Source organism: Watersipora subatra, chromosome 3, assembly GCF_963576615.1.
Source record: "Watersipora subatra chromosome 3, tzWatSuba1.1, whole genome shotgun sequence".
In the NCBI taxonomy this organism is placed as follows: Eukaryota; Metazoa; Bryozoa; class Gymnolaemata; order Cheilostomatida; family Watersiporidae; genus Watersipora; species Watersipora subatra.
In genome coordinates, this window is record NC_088710.1 from 67,421,778 (window position 1) to 67,436,946 (window position 15,169).

Consider the following 15,169-nt stretch of genomic DNA (forward strand, 5'->3'; position numbering starts at 1 on the left):
TGGGTACATAGCTGTGGTGGCGTTTAGATAAACGTATGTAAAGTGGTGAAATGGTAGTGTCTGACACTAATTCCAGTGGAATGATACATTTTAATAGGGTATGTATTTTTCTATAATATTTATGTTATGACATCTGCTGAACTATGTATGTACAGACTTTTATTTGTACCTTTCATAATGCAGCTCCTTAAAGTTGCTGATGTACAAGCAATGATACACAGACAGCTTTATAAAGTTTACAAGTTCATTCGCCCAATAAGTTGCTGTAGTACCCTATTGATCATCAATAACCTTTCATGCCTCTATACTCTGTCTAATAGCCTAAAGCGCCTTATGTAGAAATTATCCAGTTCATAACTGCTGCCACTGAAGATTAGGTTTCCAAGCATGGGCTGGGAAACAAGTACAACATCAGAAGCTACTAATTGTGATACTATTTGCGCTGTTCATGTAAAACTCTTTCGAAATGGTTTATATATTGAGGATAATCCATAGATATATAAACCTTATATATCTATGGTTTATATATCTATGGAATAATCATATACAATAAATAATAGCATTACAGAATCAATATATGAATAGACTAGCTGAATGCTCAGCGTTGCCCAAGTAATAAAAAAGTCTTTAGTCAGAAAATTTATTTTTATTTAACATATACAACATTTACCATTCTAACTTTTAAACTTCATATCATGAGAAAAGTGTTTTTTGTGCAGTTCAAATGAATTAAGAGAAAAAATAAAACTAAAGGTTTTCAAACGTTTTCAAATAACAGTAACTTTTAAATTTCATATTAAGAAAGTGTTTTGTTGAAATAAATTAGGAGGAAAAATAAAACTTTAAAGATGTTTAAATGTAAAATCATTAGTAAGTAATGGCTAAATATAGTCTGTTTTGCTACGATTACAATGAAAAATTATTTGGTATACAATTATACGATTTTAATTCGTTTTAGTGTTGGCATTGTAAGGTGAAAATATTGTATAGAGTGGTATAGAAACCCATAGAAATAATTATTATTTAATTCAAACACCTCCTGATAAAAATCATCACAATCATTATTAAAAATGAAACAATAAGTTATCCTTAGTAACTATAACTACCTACAATAGCTTTATAGTATTTAGTGGTTATGATCTGCAAGAGAATATAACATTACAATGTAATACGTGCAGCATGTACTGTGAGGAATTCTTACCTTCAAGATAGACATGTAACATAACGCTGAATCTAACTTGAATGAATTTAGCTTACTAAAAACATATTTGAAGGAAGCTTTAGTATGTATTTAGTAAACTTTGAACTGAAATTTATCACTTATCTGTTTGCGAACCTGTTTTTACCATGACGCTAAGCTGAAATACAATCGCCAAATTTTAATTTCGAGAGCAATGTTTGTTGATATCGTTAGGCAGAAAACAAATTAGCCATTTACAATTACAAAACGTCATTTAGCGTGTGACATCGAGAAAGGTGTATACGGTATATGACAAGAGCGATAGAATTGTAAGGGCTGTGTAACTCCTTGGTTAAACATGTTGTTAGAAACCTGTGGTCGCAATCTCTGTGACTTCAAATCCAGTACGAAGCAAACTTTTCAATCCAAGATTTTAATAGCTAAAGCTACTAGACACCGATTTACAGATGACACGCACACTTTGAGATTTATATATATTTTAAACAAAAATACTAAATATTACAAATATAGTTGGCATATCATTTTAAACTTCAGTAAAGTAGTTGGACCATCAATTACAAATCCATAGATTTATAATTGATGCATTGTATATTACATCAATGGTGAATGTAATATACAATACATCTATGTATAATTGATGTAATATACAGTAATACTTCAACTTACGAGTGCTCCAACGTACGAGAAACTTGAGATACGAGCCAGCTTTTAAGCAAGTTGTAGCACTAACATACGAGCCATGTTTGAGATACGAGCACTTAAGTCAGTTGCCAAGTATGCCGGAGGTGTTTTATGAGAACAGCAGCACTCTGTATTTTTCAACTGCTCAGGTTATAGTGTTGTACCGTGTTTTTTTTGTGCACGATTTTCTGTGCAGAATTATGTGAATGAAACGTACTGTGCGTAGACCGAAAGTTTGCCAATAAAATTAAAGATAATACAAAGAAAAAGCAAATGATAACAATTGATATTAAACGGAAAAATATTGAAAAATATGCGAAATGTGTATGCGTGATTGAGCTAGCTCGGCAATATGACAGAAATACATTCATAATTATCAAACAGAAGGATTATATTCAGGGCATTTAGTTCGCAAAATGACTAACCATAGTTTCTAAGCGGTGCAGCGATTTCACGACTGCTGGTGGCATGGGACAAACGATTGGCCGGTGACAGCGTAACTGAAACGATGCTATGTGAAAAGGCCGGCGCTATCTATCCAAACTGTTTAATAGACATTCGGACAAGCTGGCTAGTGGTCGTGCATTAACCATTTGTGACGACACCTGTGTTCGTCCTAATCGAAACATGTTGCAAGGGCGACAAAGGCAAACGTAGGTAGGTTTATCTTAAAACGGCCGGCTAGTCGTTAAAGCAAAAAAAAAGGGAAAATTTCTCGCTAACCAGCGAGAAACTTCAAACTATGAACGCCGAAGAAATTTTAATTACGTTTAGTTGAAAATGAAAGTTTGCTTTTAGGATTGCTTCTAAGTTTGTCTTTTAACACTTCGATAAAATCCAAAATTATCAAAGTCAAATGTTGTAACGAAGGATAACTTATATCTCCCTCCTTGGCAAATGCGAGTGTTAACAGCTATTGTATGTATTTAATTTTACATTTTAATTAATCACATTTCCTTGCATTATTTTTTATTTGTTGCTTTTTGAAAGCATGTAGTACGTAAGAACAATAACCAACATGTTCTTTCTGTTACAATATCTTGTTTTGAGTGTTTTATTTGCTTTTTTAGAGTATGGAAACCAATCAATATATATTTAATTGTTCTATATATAAATAAATTGCACCAACATGCGAGTAAATTGACATACGAGCTCAGTCTCGGAACGCATTAAGCTCGTAAGTTGAAGTATGACTGTATGTACATAGTAGATAATCCTAGTTATCAAGTTATCACTAGTTAATCCTAGTGGTTCTGTGACGTAGGGAAAACTATCTGCTTACAAATCTATGGATTTGTAAGCGGATAGTTTTCCCTATGTCACAGAACTCGTCAGCACTCATGTATGGCGCCTTACAGTGCCTCGCGTTGCGCGTTCACAACTCGAGTTGTACAACTCGAGTTGCACAACTCGAGTTGTGAACGCGCAACGCGACTTTTCAAAAGTAAGGTGCAATATATTGGTATTACGGTAGCATAACCGTAGATCTGATTATATTAACAATGGTACATCAATAGGCACCCGTTAGCTAATAGAAATTAAACTATGTATGTACTGTAAAACTAGAACTAATAGCGAATTATACTGCGCCGAGTTTGCAACTCGAGTTGCACAACTCGAGTTGTAAATTACCAACTCGAGTTTGTAAATATAACTCGAGTTGTACAACTCGAGTTACACAACTCGAGTTCATCAAAAATCCAGGCCGAGTTCTTTTAACAGCAACTCGAGTTCAACAACTCGGCTTGAGAACATCTCATCATTTCATTTTCTCTAGCTATATTTTCTATACATGTATATGGAATTTATTTTGGTGCATCATTAAACGCCGTTGAAATAATTTCTATGTTCATTTTTGGTGTTCATTCAGTTTCTTGTCAGGTTCTAGAGAGATAACTCTTTTCATTTGAAAAAGAAGTGACCTACCTCACACATAGATTGTTTTTTAGTTTGCTCTTTACATTCTACAATTGTTTTTTGTCTCGTTATATTTATAGAAATAAATATGCGCAAATATCGCCATTATAATTATATAATTTAAATGTGTATATATATTTAAATTATTAGTGTTAAATTTCTGTAAATGTTCTGTAAATGAGACACCCCCGTTACTCACTTTGCTTTTTTTACAAACCCGTGTTTGCGTATAACACAACTTGAGTTAATCATAAACCCAGGCCGAGTTGTACAATTCGGCAACTCGAGTTGTGAACGCGCAACGTGAGGCACTGTAAGGCACCATACTCATGTTACAGCCAGCTTGATAACCAGGATCAGCTACTATGTATATTTGAGACAGTCTGGAACATAACTCTGCAACTTACCACAGATAGTATGGGATTCATGCCAGTTGTTACACTTTGGACACATAACAATATTATCTTTTGTTCGAGCATGTTCCATTCGCTTCAAAAAACCAAAACTTCGCATCCTTCTTTTTTCCAATGTTCTTCTTTTTTTGGGAACAGCCCAAAATATACTGTCAAAGATGGATGACTTTTCCTCTTGTAAACCATCCATTGCTGGTGTTGCCAATTGGGGACTAGGTTCATACCCTGAGTTCATCCAAGGAAACACTGTATCTAAAAATAATTAAAGCGAAACAATATGAAACAGGCCCGGAGAAAATTTTTTGCAAATCAAGAATTGAGTGTTGTGACCAACGTGATGACCTTGAACCAAGTTAGGACATGACACACCGAGTTAGGACATGACAAAATGAGTTAGGACATGACACACCGAGTTAGGACATAACACACTGAGTTAGGATATGACATATCGAGTTAGGACATGACACCTCGAGTTAATACATGACACACTGAGTTAGCATGTGACATACTGAGTTAGGGTGTGACACGCCATGTGAGGACATGACACGCTGAGTTAAGATGTGACACACTGAGTTTGAATGTGACACACCGAGTTTGAATGTGACACGTTGCGCTAGGACATGACACACTGCATTAGGACACGACACACTGAGTTTAGACATGACAGACCTTGTTAGGACATGAAACAGTTAGTTATGGCATGTCAAGCTGCTTTAAAACGTGACGCACTGAATTACATAATTCTGCAAGCTCATCTCATGCTCAAAATCCAACATTTTTTAGGTACAACTAAAGCTATGTAAATTACAAACTAGCACAATGTGATTGAGATAGAAAATCATAAAAGCTCGGCATGATCTAGAGCGAGTAGATATTTCATTTGGTTTTAAAATGTTTTTTGCATGTCTGTTATAAAGATATTAACTAATTACAGGCAAAATCCAAGAATAATCACTTGCTTCAAAATTTGCTAAACAGATCAGCTTGAACCCCACGTCTAATAGAACAACACTATAGATGAAGGGTTGAAAAATACAGCACCACCTCCATTTGCCTGCCACTTAAATATTCTTAGATTTTTATGAACCCACAACAGAAAATGACCAGTAGAAAAGTGTCCACAAATGGTACTAATAAACTAATGACTAGGGTACATCAATAACAATTAATTTTTCCGTTGTTACTGTAGTGGTTTTAATTTAATTTTTAGCCATAATTTTAGTGAATGTGTACCTGAGTAGATCAATTGTCACAATCATCAGAACTGCGCTCTGATTCGAAGCCATCAAGGTCTAAATCATATCCATTGTTTTCAGATTCATCCATATTGTGGTTTACAATCTTATCTGAAGACTTTAAAGCGTTTTGATGAACAATGACAATACGTTTCAGGAATACCGTATGGCATAAGATCAGCCATTGTTATAGTATAACTTTAAAACGTTGGAACGTCTTTAAAACTTGAAAAACATCATGTCCGTTTTCTAACTTTAAAGCTTTACGGTTTTTTCTTTGAAAACAACACTTCTGAAATAATTAATAACTGTATCCCGCTAATAATTTATAATCCGAGTAGTTCGTTGTTCAACTCAGTCTGATACTTTGGTGTATATGAAAAACGCTTTAGCAACAATTCTGAGGCTGACGGCATTCACCTCAATCTATTCGAAGGGGGGTACAAAATATAGGTGACATTTAGCATCGCTTCACCCGTAAAAAGGTCAAATTTATCTTCTAAAAATTCTGACAAGCTAGTCAAAAAATACTGTGCCACTCTCTGTTTGAAGGTCACCTCTGATAAAACGCCACTATAAACATTCCACCTTGGTGTGTAAATAGAGGTTTTGCTATATATCTCAAGAAGCTGGAGCAGGGTCGACTCGCTTCACTTGATGACACTCCTTCAATATGTTTCAATCCCTGAGTCGACATCGGCTCCCCACTTAGATTTGGTCAGATAAGTGGGTATCTCAACAGTCAGCGAGACATGCTGAGTATGCAGCTTGTAGATTAAATCATCTGGCATCATAAAACTGGTATAATGTGGAGTTTTCACCAGGTTATTTATTGTGCGAATGTACTGATGGGTAAGGCGAAGGTTAAGGTAAGGCGAAGGTTGTTTATTCCGTAAGGCTGTTTACTCCATACTGATGAGTCACAAAAATAACACCTAGACCACCCATAACATTGCTGTAAGGCCACACATACTCAGAGCACATATAACAAAAAACCAACACATCAATGCTTTGTCCAGACATTTACGAGGAGCTAGTGTGAGTTCATCTACTTTTTTGTCGTGACTATCAAATTCATTTGGCTAGTTAGCGCATAATTTTTAATCATGTTAAACCAAGCCACGTCTATTTATCATTCCGCCTACATCACTAACTTTGATATGCTCGCTGGCGTTCAGCACAGAGCTTCTCCATCCAAATACAGTTGCCAAATCTGTCATTATAATTAAATCTCTCAGTTGTCGCTTTATTGTCTTATTAATGGCTTTCACCCCACAAAAATACATGACAACAATATTTTGTAAAACATAACAGCCAAAAAGTATCTTTTACAGTGTAGTTGCCTATCTCAAGAGAGCATCTAATCACCGCGCTACTTGCATCACACTGTACCTTACCGCCCTGTGCAGAAGCAACACTCCCTGCTCACCGACATCGTCTTTTTCTGTTGCATGAATTGAAACTGCTTCCAAAATTTTTGTCACATCATCTGATATAACATTGACCCAGTTGCATAAGTTTACTTCACGTTTCATGTTACTGCACGCTACTCTGAGCCGCCTTGCTACTGGATAGTGTCTAAAATCCCACAGAGTCTATGACTAACCTTTGGTAATTGAATGTTGAATTTTAAGTAGCTCAGTATCTCTGTGCCATCCAAAGAAATATTTTTTTACTTTCTGACCCAGAACTCTTGCTGTGTTGGTTAGTCTTTTTGGTTCCTATGATATGAATTCGTACATTTGCAGATGTTGCTTTACTTGTGACACGGGTACAACGAATTCGTTGAATCTACAGAGTGGTCAGTTTCACTATGCTTGGCTGTATTAAATGACAAATCTTTGGCCCAATTCGTTTTCATAACCTTGGGAGCAGGATTTAGTTCAAAATCCATACATTTCATCACATAAGCTTGTAGTCTAAGCATACAGCCTCAGATCACTGCAGTAAGACATCTACATAAATTTGCAAATAGGCTCTTTGAAGATCTTGTAGCCAAACATTGCTACCTTGTTTTTCCATTTTCTCAGTTGTTTTAGAGCGACTGTTCGAAGTGAACACTGCAAATTTCATTTCCCCATTTCTTGTTTTGAGAATCTTTGCTATTATGACCCACATAATTACTACAATAGTACCGAATTATTTGGTGGTTGAGTGATGTCCATAACTTTCCTTTAGCCAGACATTCAGGCAAGTAGTGGCAAAATCCAGAACAAGAATCACACCCAGTTTTTGTTTATGCTTTGCCCTTTGTGTGCAGTTGCTTTAAGTTGGTTAGCAACATCAATTAGTAAATCAACAACATAATGTCCATTTGAGCATTGGTTTGGAATAGGTTTGGTCCATAGCATCAGCTAACCATTCATAAGTCAGCCAAATGAACGTTTCATCATCTGTAGCATCTGCTCACATAACTTTTCATACATAGTAATCAATGCTAAATGCAACTACTATATTTAGCTGCTGATAATCACCCTTAATCTCCTTCGAAAGCTGTTAGTGAGGCAAAAAGCTAGTTGATTCAGAAACGAAATGTACTGATTGGAAATGGTGACAAACTGCAGTTATTTTGGTCACATCTGGTAGACGTTTGCAAAACTATATGTGTGTCATTGCCTCTAGCGTCCTTTAGTAGCGTTCTGGCAGACTGGCTGATGCATCTTCACTGATGGATTACTTCCACCAAAAGTTTCTGATCCGTTTGCTGACGCATCTATAATTATTGTTTCTTTTGATGATCCTTCGCTGTACCAGGTGTTTTGTTCATTGCAGTGTTGCGTATATCTCCTGAAGTTTAGGCGCTGCTCCCTTTTGATGTCTGTTTTTGCTAATATCTGCATACAACAAGGCCATCAAGCTTGACATTCTCTCATAAATTTAACAGAATGACTGGTTTTTAAAACGACAAATCTAATTTTTGGTGTAATTGAAGCCTATTGCATAATTTGATCATAATTATTGCTTAAATGCGTGTTATGAAAATTGTTGTATTATTTGTAGCCTAAACGATATTGCATCGAAGGTTTGAACTTTGATTAAACTTTTTCCACGTATCAAAATACTACTGACTTTGCAATGAGAACGATAATCTTTTGTCATTTTTCAACCGTTTCGTGTTTACAATAACTAAGCATGCAGAATTATCAGTAGCTACAACATTGCAGAACTTCGCTCAATCAGATTTATTTGTTCTGCTCATACTTTGCCCGGTATTGATCAGAGAGTAAAGAAGTTGAATAAAACGTGATATATATATGAATACATACTCAAAAACAAAAACAGTAACTTACGTGGATAAATTTTAGCAAACTCAAAAGTTTTTACAGAATGCTTAACATTCTGTAAAATGTTTAATAGCAGTTGAGTATACATTGCTTTAATGATTTTTCTTAAATAACAAACGTTTTTTATCATTAAAAGGGCATCCAATGGAAACGCTACGTTAATATTTGACCTTAGTATAAAATTGAAAATTGCGAAAGTGCCAAGACCGTCCCGTTAGGAAATTCTAACTTTATAGTATCAATTATCGCACTTTGGCTATGAACGAGCGGTTTGCTTGACTGTGTAGAGTCAACTTTTTATTATGTAGTTCAAATTACATTAACATAATCAATTTTGGTCAGTTTTACAGACAATATAGTGCTTGTATACGCCCGTGTGTTCACACGTGCACTTTTGTGTTTATGCGTGTGTGCACGTTTGCCAGCATGTATACATATGTGCATGAATTTGAAGTTGAGTTATTTGTAAGCAAACATCCAACGTGTTCCATCTATAGACACTATGTTCATCCCGATGCACGGTGAACATTGCCCACTAGCTTTTACAAGTTTTTCACTTCTTGTCAAGGGTGAGGACTGAGGAGGGTTTCCTCAACTAACTGGGAACATGTCAAGCGACTAATGTAGCTAAGGCTTTTTCAAGACTAGATATTATTGCTGACCACACCAATGGAGTGAACTTTTGTGGTGGGACTCAAGCCTTCTTTTTGTTCCTTGCTTGTAACCATTTGGTAAATGTCGTAACTGCAAATCTGTTTTATCCTTTTTGCTTTTTCATTTTTTTTCACAGTTATAAATTTATGTTTTATCTGCATGGTAGCAATATTTGCCCTATATGTTAGTATACCTTGTAAGAATCTACACATTTTGTGAACATGCTTTTTTTAACACATCTGTTCCATTTACAAGCTTGCAACCTGACTTAAAATTATCAATAATGCTGCATCACTATAATTCAAATATACATAAGTAACCCATAAAATCGCATTTATTTATACTAATAAATACCACTTCGTGTGTGCTATACGTTTTGATATTTTGTAGGTCGATTTCATCCAAACTTTATGCACATATGCTCTGTGCCTTCCACCAGGTCGTTAAACATATTTGGCTTGAAAATTTTGTTTGGATTTTAGAACCAGCCTCTTAAACACCCATCTGTGGGCCATCTGATAGCAAATAAAAGCGATTCTTGGCATTGCCAGGTTTAGTGCTATTTTATGAAAAATCTTCTAATTACTGCCATCAAGAAAGTGCTCTTCAACACTTAATCTTAGCCATAAGTTGGTGCTGTAATCATTAGATCAGATAGAGATCAGAGCAAGCTGTTATATTTTATATTAAAGATTCAACCCGTAAGAATTCTCTGAAAAAATATCACTCCTGCACCTCAATTATGTATGATAAGGTACTACGCATGTTTTACTATATCGTTTGAGACTAACCATACAATCATTCAGAAAAATTCCTCAATAAACTAATGATCCTAGTAAACATTAGTTTTTCATCCGCTTTCACTTCAAAAAATTAAATATGAGATTTCCTCAACTATTTTAATGCATTTTACAGACTATGCTTGAGCAAAGTTAGTTTTTTTCAATACAATATGACTTGTGAGGTATTTAATTTAAGGTATTTGAAAAAGAATCTCAAATAGAACAACATAGAACTGGTATTGCAGGTGCGCCAATTATGGTTATAATGGCTCAAAAAGGTATAGAGCAATAGTTATTGTAGTGCCTCTTCATCTAACTGAGATAACCACATGCTTTAAAGCTGAGAGACTGCAATCTATCGATATAATTTAAAGGCTATAAAAATATGAAGTGAAATATGCTTAGCCCATCGCATGTTTTAGAATTTTGTTTTAAAATGATTGGAGATAAAGTTATTATTTAAAGAAACTTCTTTTTGATACCAATGCATTTCATTGTGATATTTACAGTGTGAAGTTAAAAAACACATTGCAGGTACTATTGAATACGTAGCTTTGCAAAAACTAAATTTGAAAAAATTGCAATAAAAGGGACAGACATCTATTCAACTAGAAGACAGTCATAGTATACTTTTTATACATAAACTTTTCGGTGTTTACTTAGTAGCAGTTTTATGTCCAAATATGGACCATGCTTGTCGTAGGACTTTAACAATTGGGCTTGTGTCAGACAAATAATGCGGTAAATTTGGGTTTTGGCTAGTGACATTGTCTTTATTAACATATCAATAGACTATTCAAGAATATGTAACTCTCTTGGCTATTGTTCACTCTTTGCCTGTACAACCAGGTATGCAAGTCACTAATATTTTTGAAGATCCTGTCTACATTTGCAGAATAAGGCTGGTTTTGCGGTCCTAAACACACCTAATACAAGTCTCATCAGTTAAGACACTTTTTGTAAAGTATTGAATGCTGGAAGATGAAAATGTCAGCTTAAATGCTGGCAGCTTGAATGTTACCTCAGCTAAACACTATGCAAAGAAAGCATAGTTTGTAACAAAGTAAAGCTACTTCAAAATAGAGCTTAACCCTATGACATCATATAAGATGGCGCCTACGCAAACTATTGGGCCCAGGAGAATATTCAGCAGATTTAAAATGTTTTAAAACATCAAAACAGGTTTTAAAGTATTTAAAACTACAATTTAAAATGTTATCGAGATCACCATGATGTATGATCATTCACAAAAAGATGAAGTCTTCATGAGAAAGATGAAGCAAATTATATAAACTAATGTAGTTTTGTAATTGTCTCTTATGTGAAATGTTTTTGCTAAAAATAGTGCATGTATTATAAAACCATAAAGGAAACTTGGGTGACCTTGCATTAGGGTAAATTTGTCAAAAATAAGATTACTGCAGCTTTTCAAACTAACAACTTTTGTTAATGAATGCATGTGCTCTCGTATGTTTACCTGATGGCTCAGTAGATGCTGGTAGGGTTTGATGAATGAGAAAAAGTGAGAAATTTGTTGAATGTATGAAGTCCTTTGAGCGTATGAGGGATGAATTGGTGGTTTGTGGCTATTGATTCCACAACCACAATTGTTTAAGCATTACTCACTCAGAAGAGCTCAAAGCAAATACCTAAGTTGGATCTGCAGCATACTGTAAGCTATTTCTCCATCTTTCTGTTAGTTTATTGCCACAATATAGCGTTCATCTATTTTAGTAGACTCGTGCGCTCTTGACAGGCGGAATAACATTTGGTGTTCCTAAAGTTTTCAAGACAACTTCTGTTACTGATGAATGGAGAACCAACTGTGATATTCTTGATATGACTTGATGGTTATGCTGACGAAATGTAATATGGCTCAATTTAATGTAAGTGATCTTTATTCAAACATCTGTTATATTAGGTCAGGTCTCCAACAATTATCTGAGTCAAGTCCCTCACCATTCTTCAGTTATTGCAGTTTTTCTGTTCCACTAAAGTAACTAAAATATCGCTAAGCTCTGTTCTTAGCACACGGGGTATATCAGCTGACAGCTGGTTTAACATGTTTGTTAGCCTGAAGTAATGCATCCTCTTGACATACCATGCTTGAGGTGCTTGAATCGTAAATAACATACTGTGAGACAGGTACATAAATTATTAATAGCATCAGAAATGTATCTTGTACAATGTAGTCTGTATCATTGTACCTAGGCTCAACCGTTGCCCAGAGATGTGCTGAAAAATAATAAATATTTTTCAGCACAAAACACTATAGTCCTTTTCAAGTTTTACAGTGTTATTTTGAATAATTTTGCAATTAATTAGTTTTGATTAAAATTCAACAGTGTTTCATTCTTAGAACCTCACATGTTTCTTTCCGAATTTAATAATGTAGATCCTATATACTCACCAAAAAACTAAGAAATCCAAGGTTTGGCAAGATGGCCGACTCACAGTTCTTGACTCCAGCAAGGTTTGGCACCATACTTTATCAATTACCTGTGTTGCTTGGGTAGATCAATGATTGTTTTTTTATTTAATATCATTGTTTGTTTGGTTGTTTGTGTCTACCAATGAGTTTTATCACTGTTTAGAGGGTGATATATGATGACAAAGGAACTCCGATTGACACCTTCTTCTCAGCTCAGCAGGTCGATTAATTTTGTTAACTTGATATTGTTTACACACATTTACTTGCCCACTTCCTACACTCTATTCTGCTGTCTATAATCCGACTAATAACTATTGCTCTAGGTGAATGTTGGGGACGACTATGAGACGGACAAGTACCTGATCTCTGTTGACAGTCTTGTTGTAGCAACTGTCTCCAATCCCCAACCTTGTCTTTCACGAGCATCAAATGTCATCTCCTCAACACACCCAGCAGTGACCAGCAAGCTGTCTCATCCCAGCGGGCGCAAGGTACTATATACATATGGCACATTTGATTTGGGAGTTGTCTGACACTGGTTAAGCCAAAACTGGTTAAATTCTGCTTGTTCTGGCCTGCTGCATGGTGAGTGCTTGTTGATGCGGGGCTGTTATGTGTAATTCACCTCTCATGGTTCTTGACTGTAATTGTTCAGCCCCACAACTCTGTAATGTAGTCAGCTACATCTAGGGAATATTAATGATCTCTCTGGCTCTTTGCTCCTGTGCTCTTTGCTCCTGTGCATGTGTTTCTTTCTATTCCTATTGGGCTTTTATTTTGAATTTAATAATCAAATTAAATTCTGCTGATTATATTTCATCAGCAGCTTGCTTAGATAATCTTTCTAGTTTTGTCCATGCAATAACAAATAATTACACAACCATGAGCTTTTGAAGCGTTGACATTGTTGTAGTAAATGTGCTGAAAATCCTCATTTTTCATATCTCTCAGTCACTGTGGAACATATAGGAAGTGAGCTCAGTCTGTTCTATTTGTTTGCTGCCATTTCCTGTTGCAGGGCTTCAATCCACCTCGGCGTGTTATACCATCTCCACGTGTAGAGGAAAATGCATTATCACATAATCATCAGGTTAGGTATTCCTATTGTGCATTTTACTGGCAGGATCTCTGTGCACTTTCAAAATGTATAAACCTTATATTTAGCCTATATCTAGTCAATGGCTATAGTTCTATGTTTTGACTGCACATCTTCTCGGTTCACTGCATTAGTTGGCCGCTAGAACATTATCAACTGTGCGAATGTTTCTTTTACTATGTCAAGGTTGTCTTATTCAAGCTCTTGACAGGACTATCAAATCAGACCTAGTAATAGTATTTTAGTGCCAATAGTAAATAGTGCTGTTTAGTATGGGTCTTTTCTGAGTTGGTGTATAATTTTAGATATTATCTATATTTTTTCAAATCTTAGTTTTATATGTAAGATTTTTATCACATTAGTGGTGCGGTCTTATCAGCCTTTGTGAAAGAATAGTGCACTTTATCAAAGCGCGTCTTGTCAAAGGAAAATGCAAAACATCTAATCCTACCAACATTTGACTTTAGCTATTAATCCTTTATTTTACATTTCTGTAGTGCCTTTCTACTTTACTATGGTCATCCTTTATGCGTCTGGAGGTTTGAATTAAAATAATATTCTAAATCTGTTAAAACAGTGCTTAACTCTTTTCTGATTTGCAGATTTAGTCCAATCTGCATCAGTTGCTGTTCTCTCTGTTGTCATTCTTTACACTTCCTAATAAATTCTGACTCACTGAACATCCAATATCTAATGTTAACCAGTTGATACTAACTTGTAGGTTGAACCTGTGCAGACCAAGCCCGCTTCACTTTTCTCGACATATTCCCAGATTCCAGCATTCACCAAAGAAACTAATACCACACAACCGCTTTCATACGCAAAAGAAGACAACTCCTCATGCATCTCTAGATACCCAAAAAAGACAGATTGTTCCCAAACACCTGCAGCTCATCAAGATGTGTTATCAGCAACGTCGGCTTTTTGTAAACCACAAAATAACTTTCCCGGTTCTGTATCCATCACAGCTGAGCCAACTGATTCTCGCTCCGTCAGAGACATTCTTACCCTAATCGCTGCAGGTGAGTTTAAAAAAGTAAAATTTGTTAAAGGTTGACTTGCAACAAAATTCACATTACAGTTATTTGATATGAAAAGATTCACCATGTCTTACTCTGTTGTGTTGTAGGTAAAAAACATGTAGAAATGTGATTACAAGCTCTTAAAAGCTCAAAAACGAAAAGCCGCCGTAGATTGGAATCTCTTTATTTCTCTGACGTAGCCATGAAATTTGGTTATCGTCTTGTCACGTGATGTTCTCACGTGAATTGAAAGGGCAATAAAAGCTCAATGTAAAACTTATCGTAGCACTAGTTTATGACAAACACTTCGGGTTTTACCGAAGACCCCATATCAAATATAGATGCTCGCTACTTTACAGTTTTGTTTCGGTTTGGTCTAATCGGCAAGTCGTAATCTGATCATGTGACCCAATATTGTACTTTGCAAATAATTTTTGCAGCACTGTTCGATTA

General features: G+C 35.5%; 1 protein-coding gene across 1 annotated transcript in view; it reads left to right on the top strand.

The window, feature by feature from the left end:
- Nucleotides 1-15,169, top strand: part of LOC137390910 (uncharacterized) — a 34,118-nt gene that overhangs the window by 2,716 nt on the left and 16,233 nt on the right. The window contains exons 3-7 of the mRNA XM_068077226.1: nucleotides 12,563-12,640; nucleotides 12,762-12,818; nucleotides 12,922-13,089; nucleotides 13,617-13,688; nucleotides 14,416-14,716. Coding sequence (XP_067933327.1) covers nucleotides 12,563-12,640; nucleotides 12,762-12,818; nucleotides 12,922-13,089; nucleotides 13,617-13,688; nucleotides 14,416-14,716 — 676 coding nt within the window. The remainder of the gene's footprint in view (nucleotides 1-12,562; nucleotides 12,641-12,761; nucleotides 12,819-12,921; nucleotides 13,090-13,616; nucleotides 13,689-14,415; nucleotides 14,717-15,169) is intronic.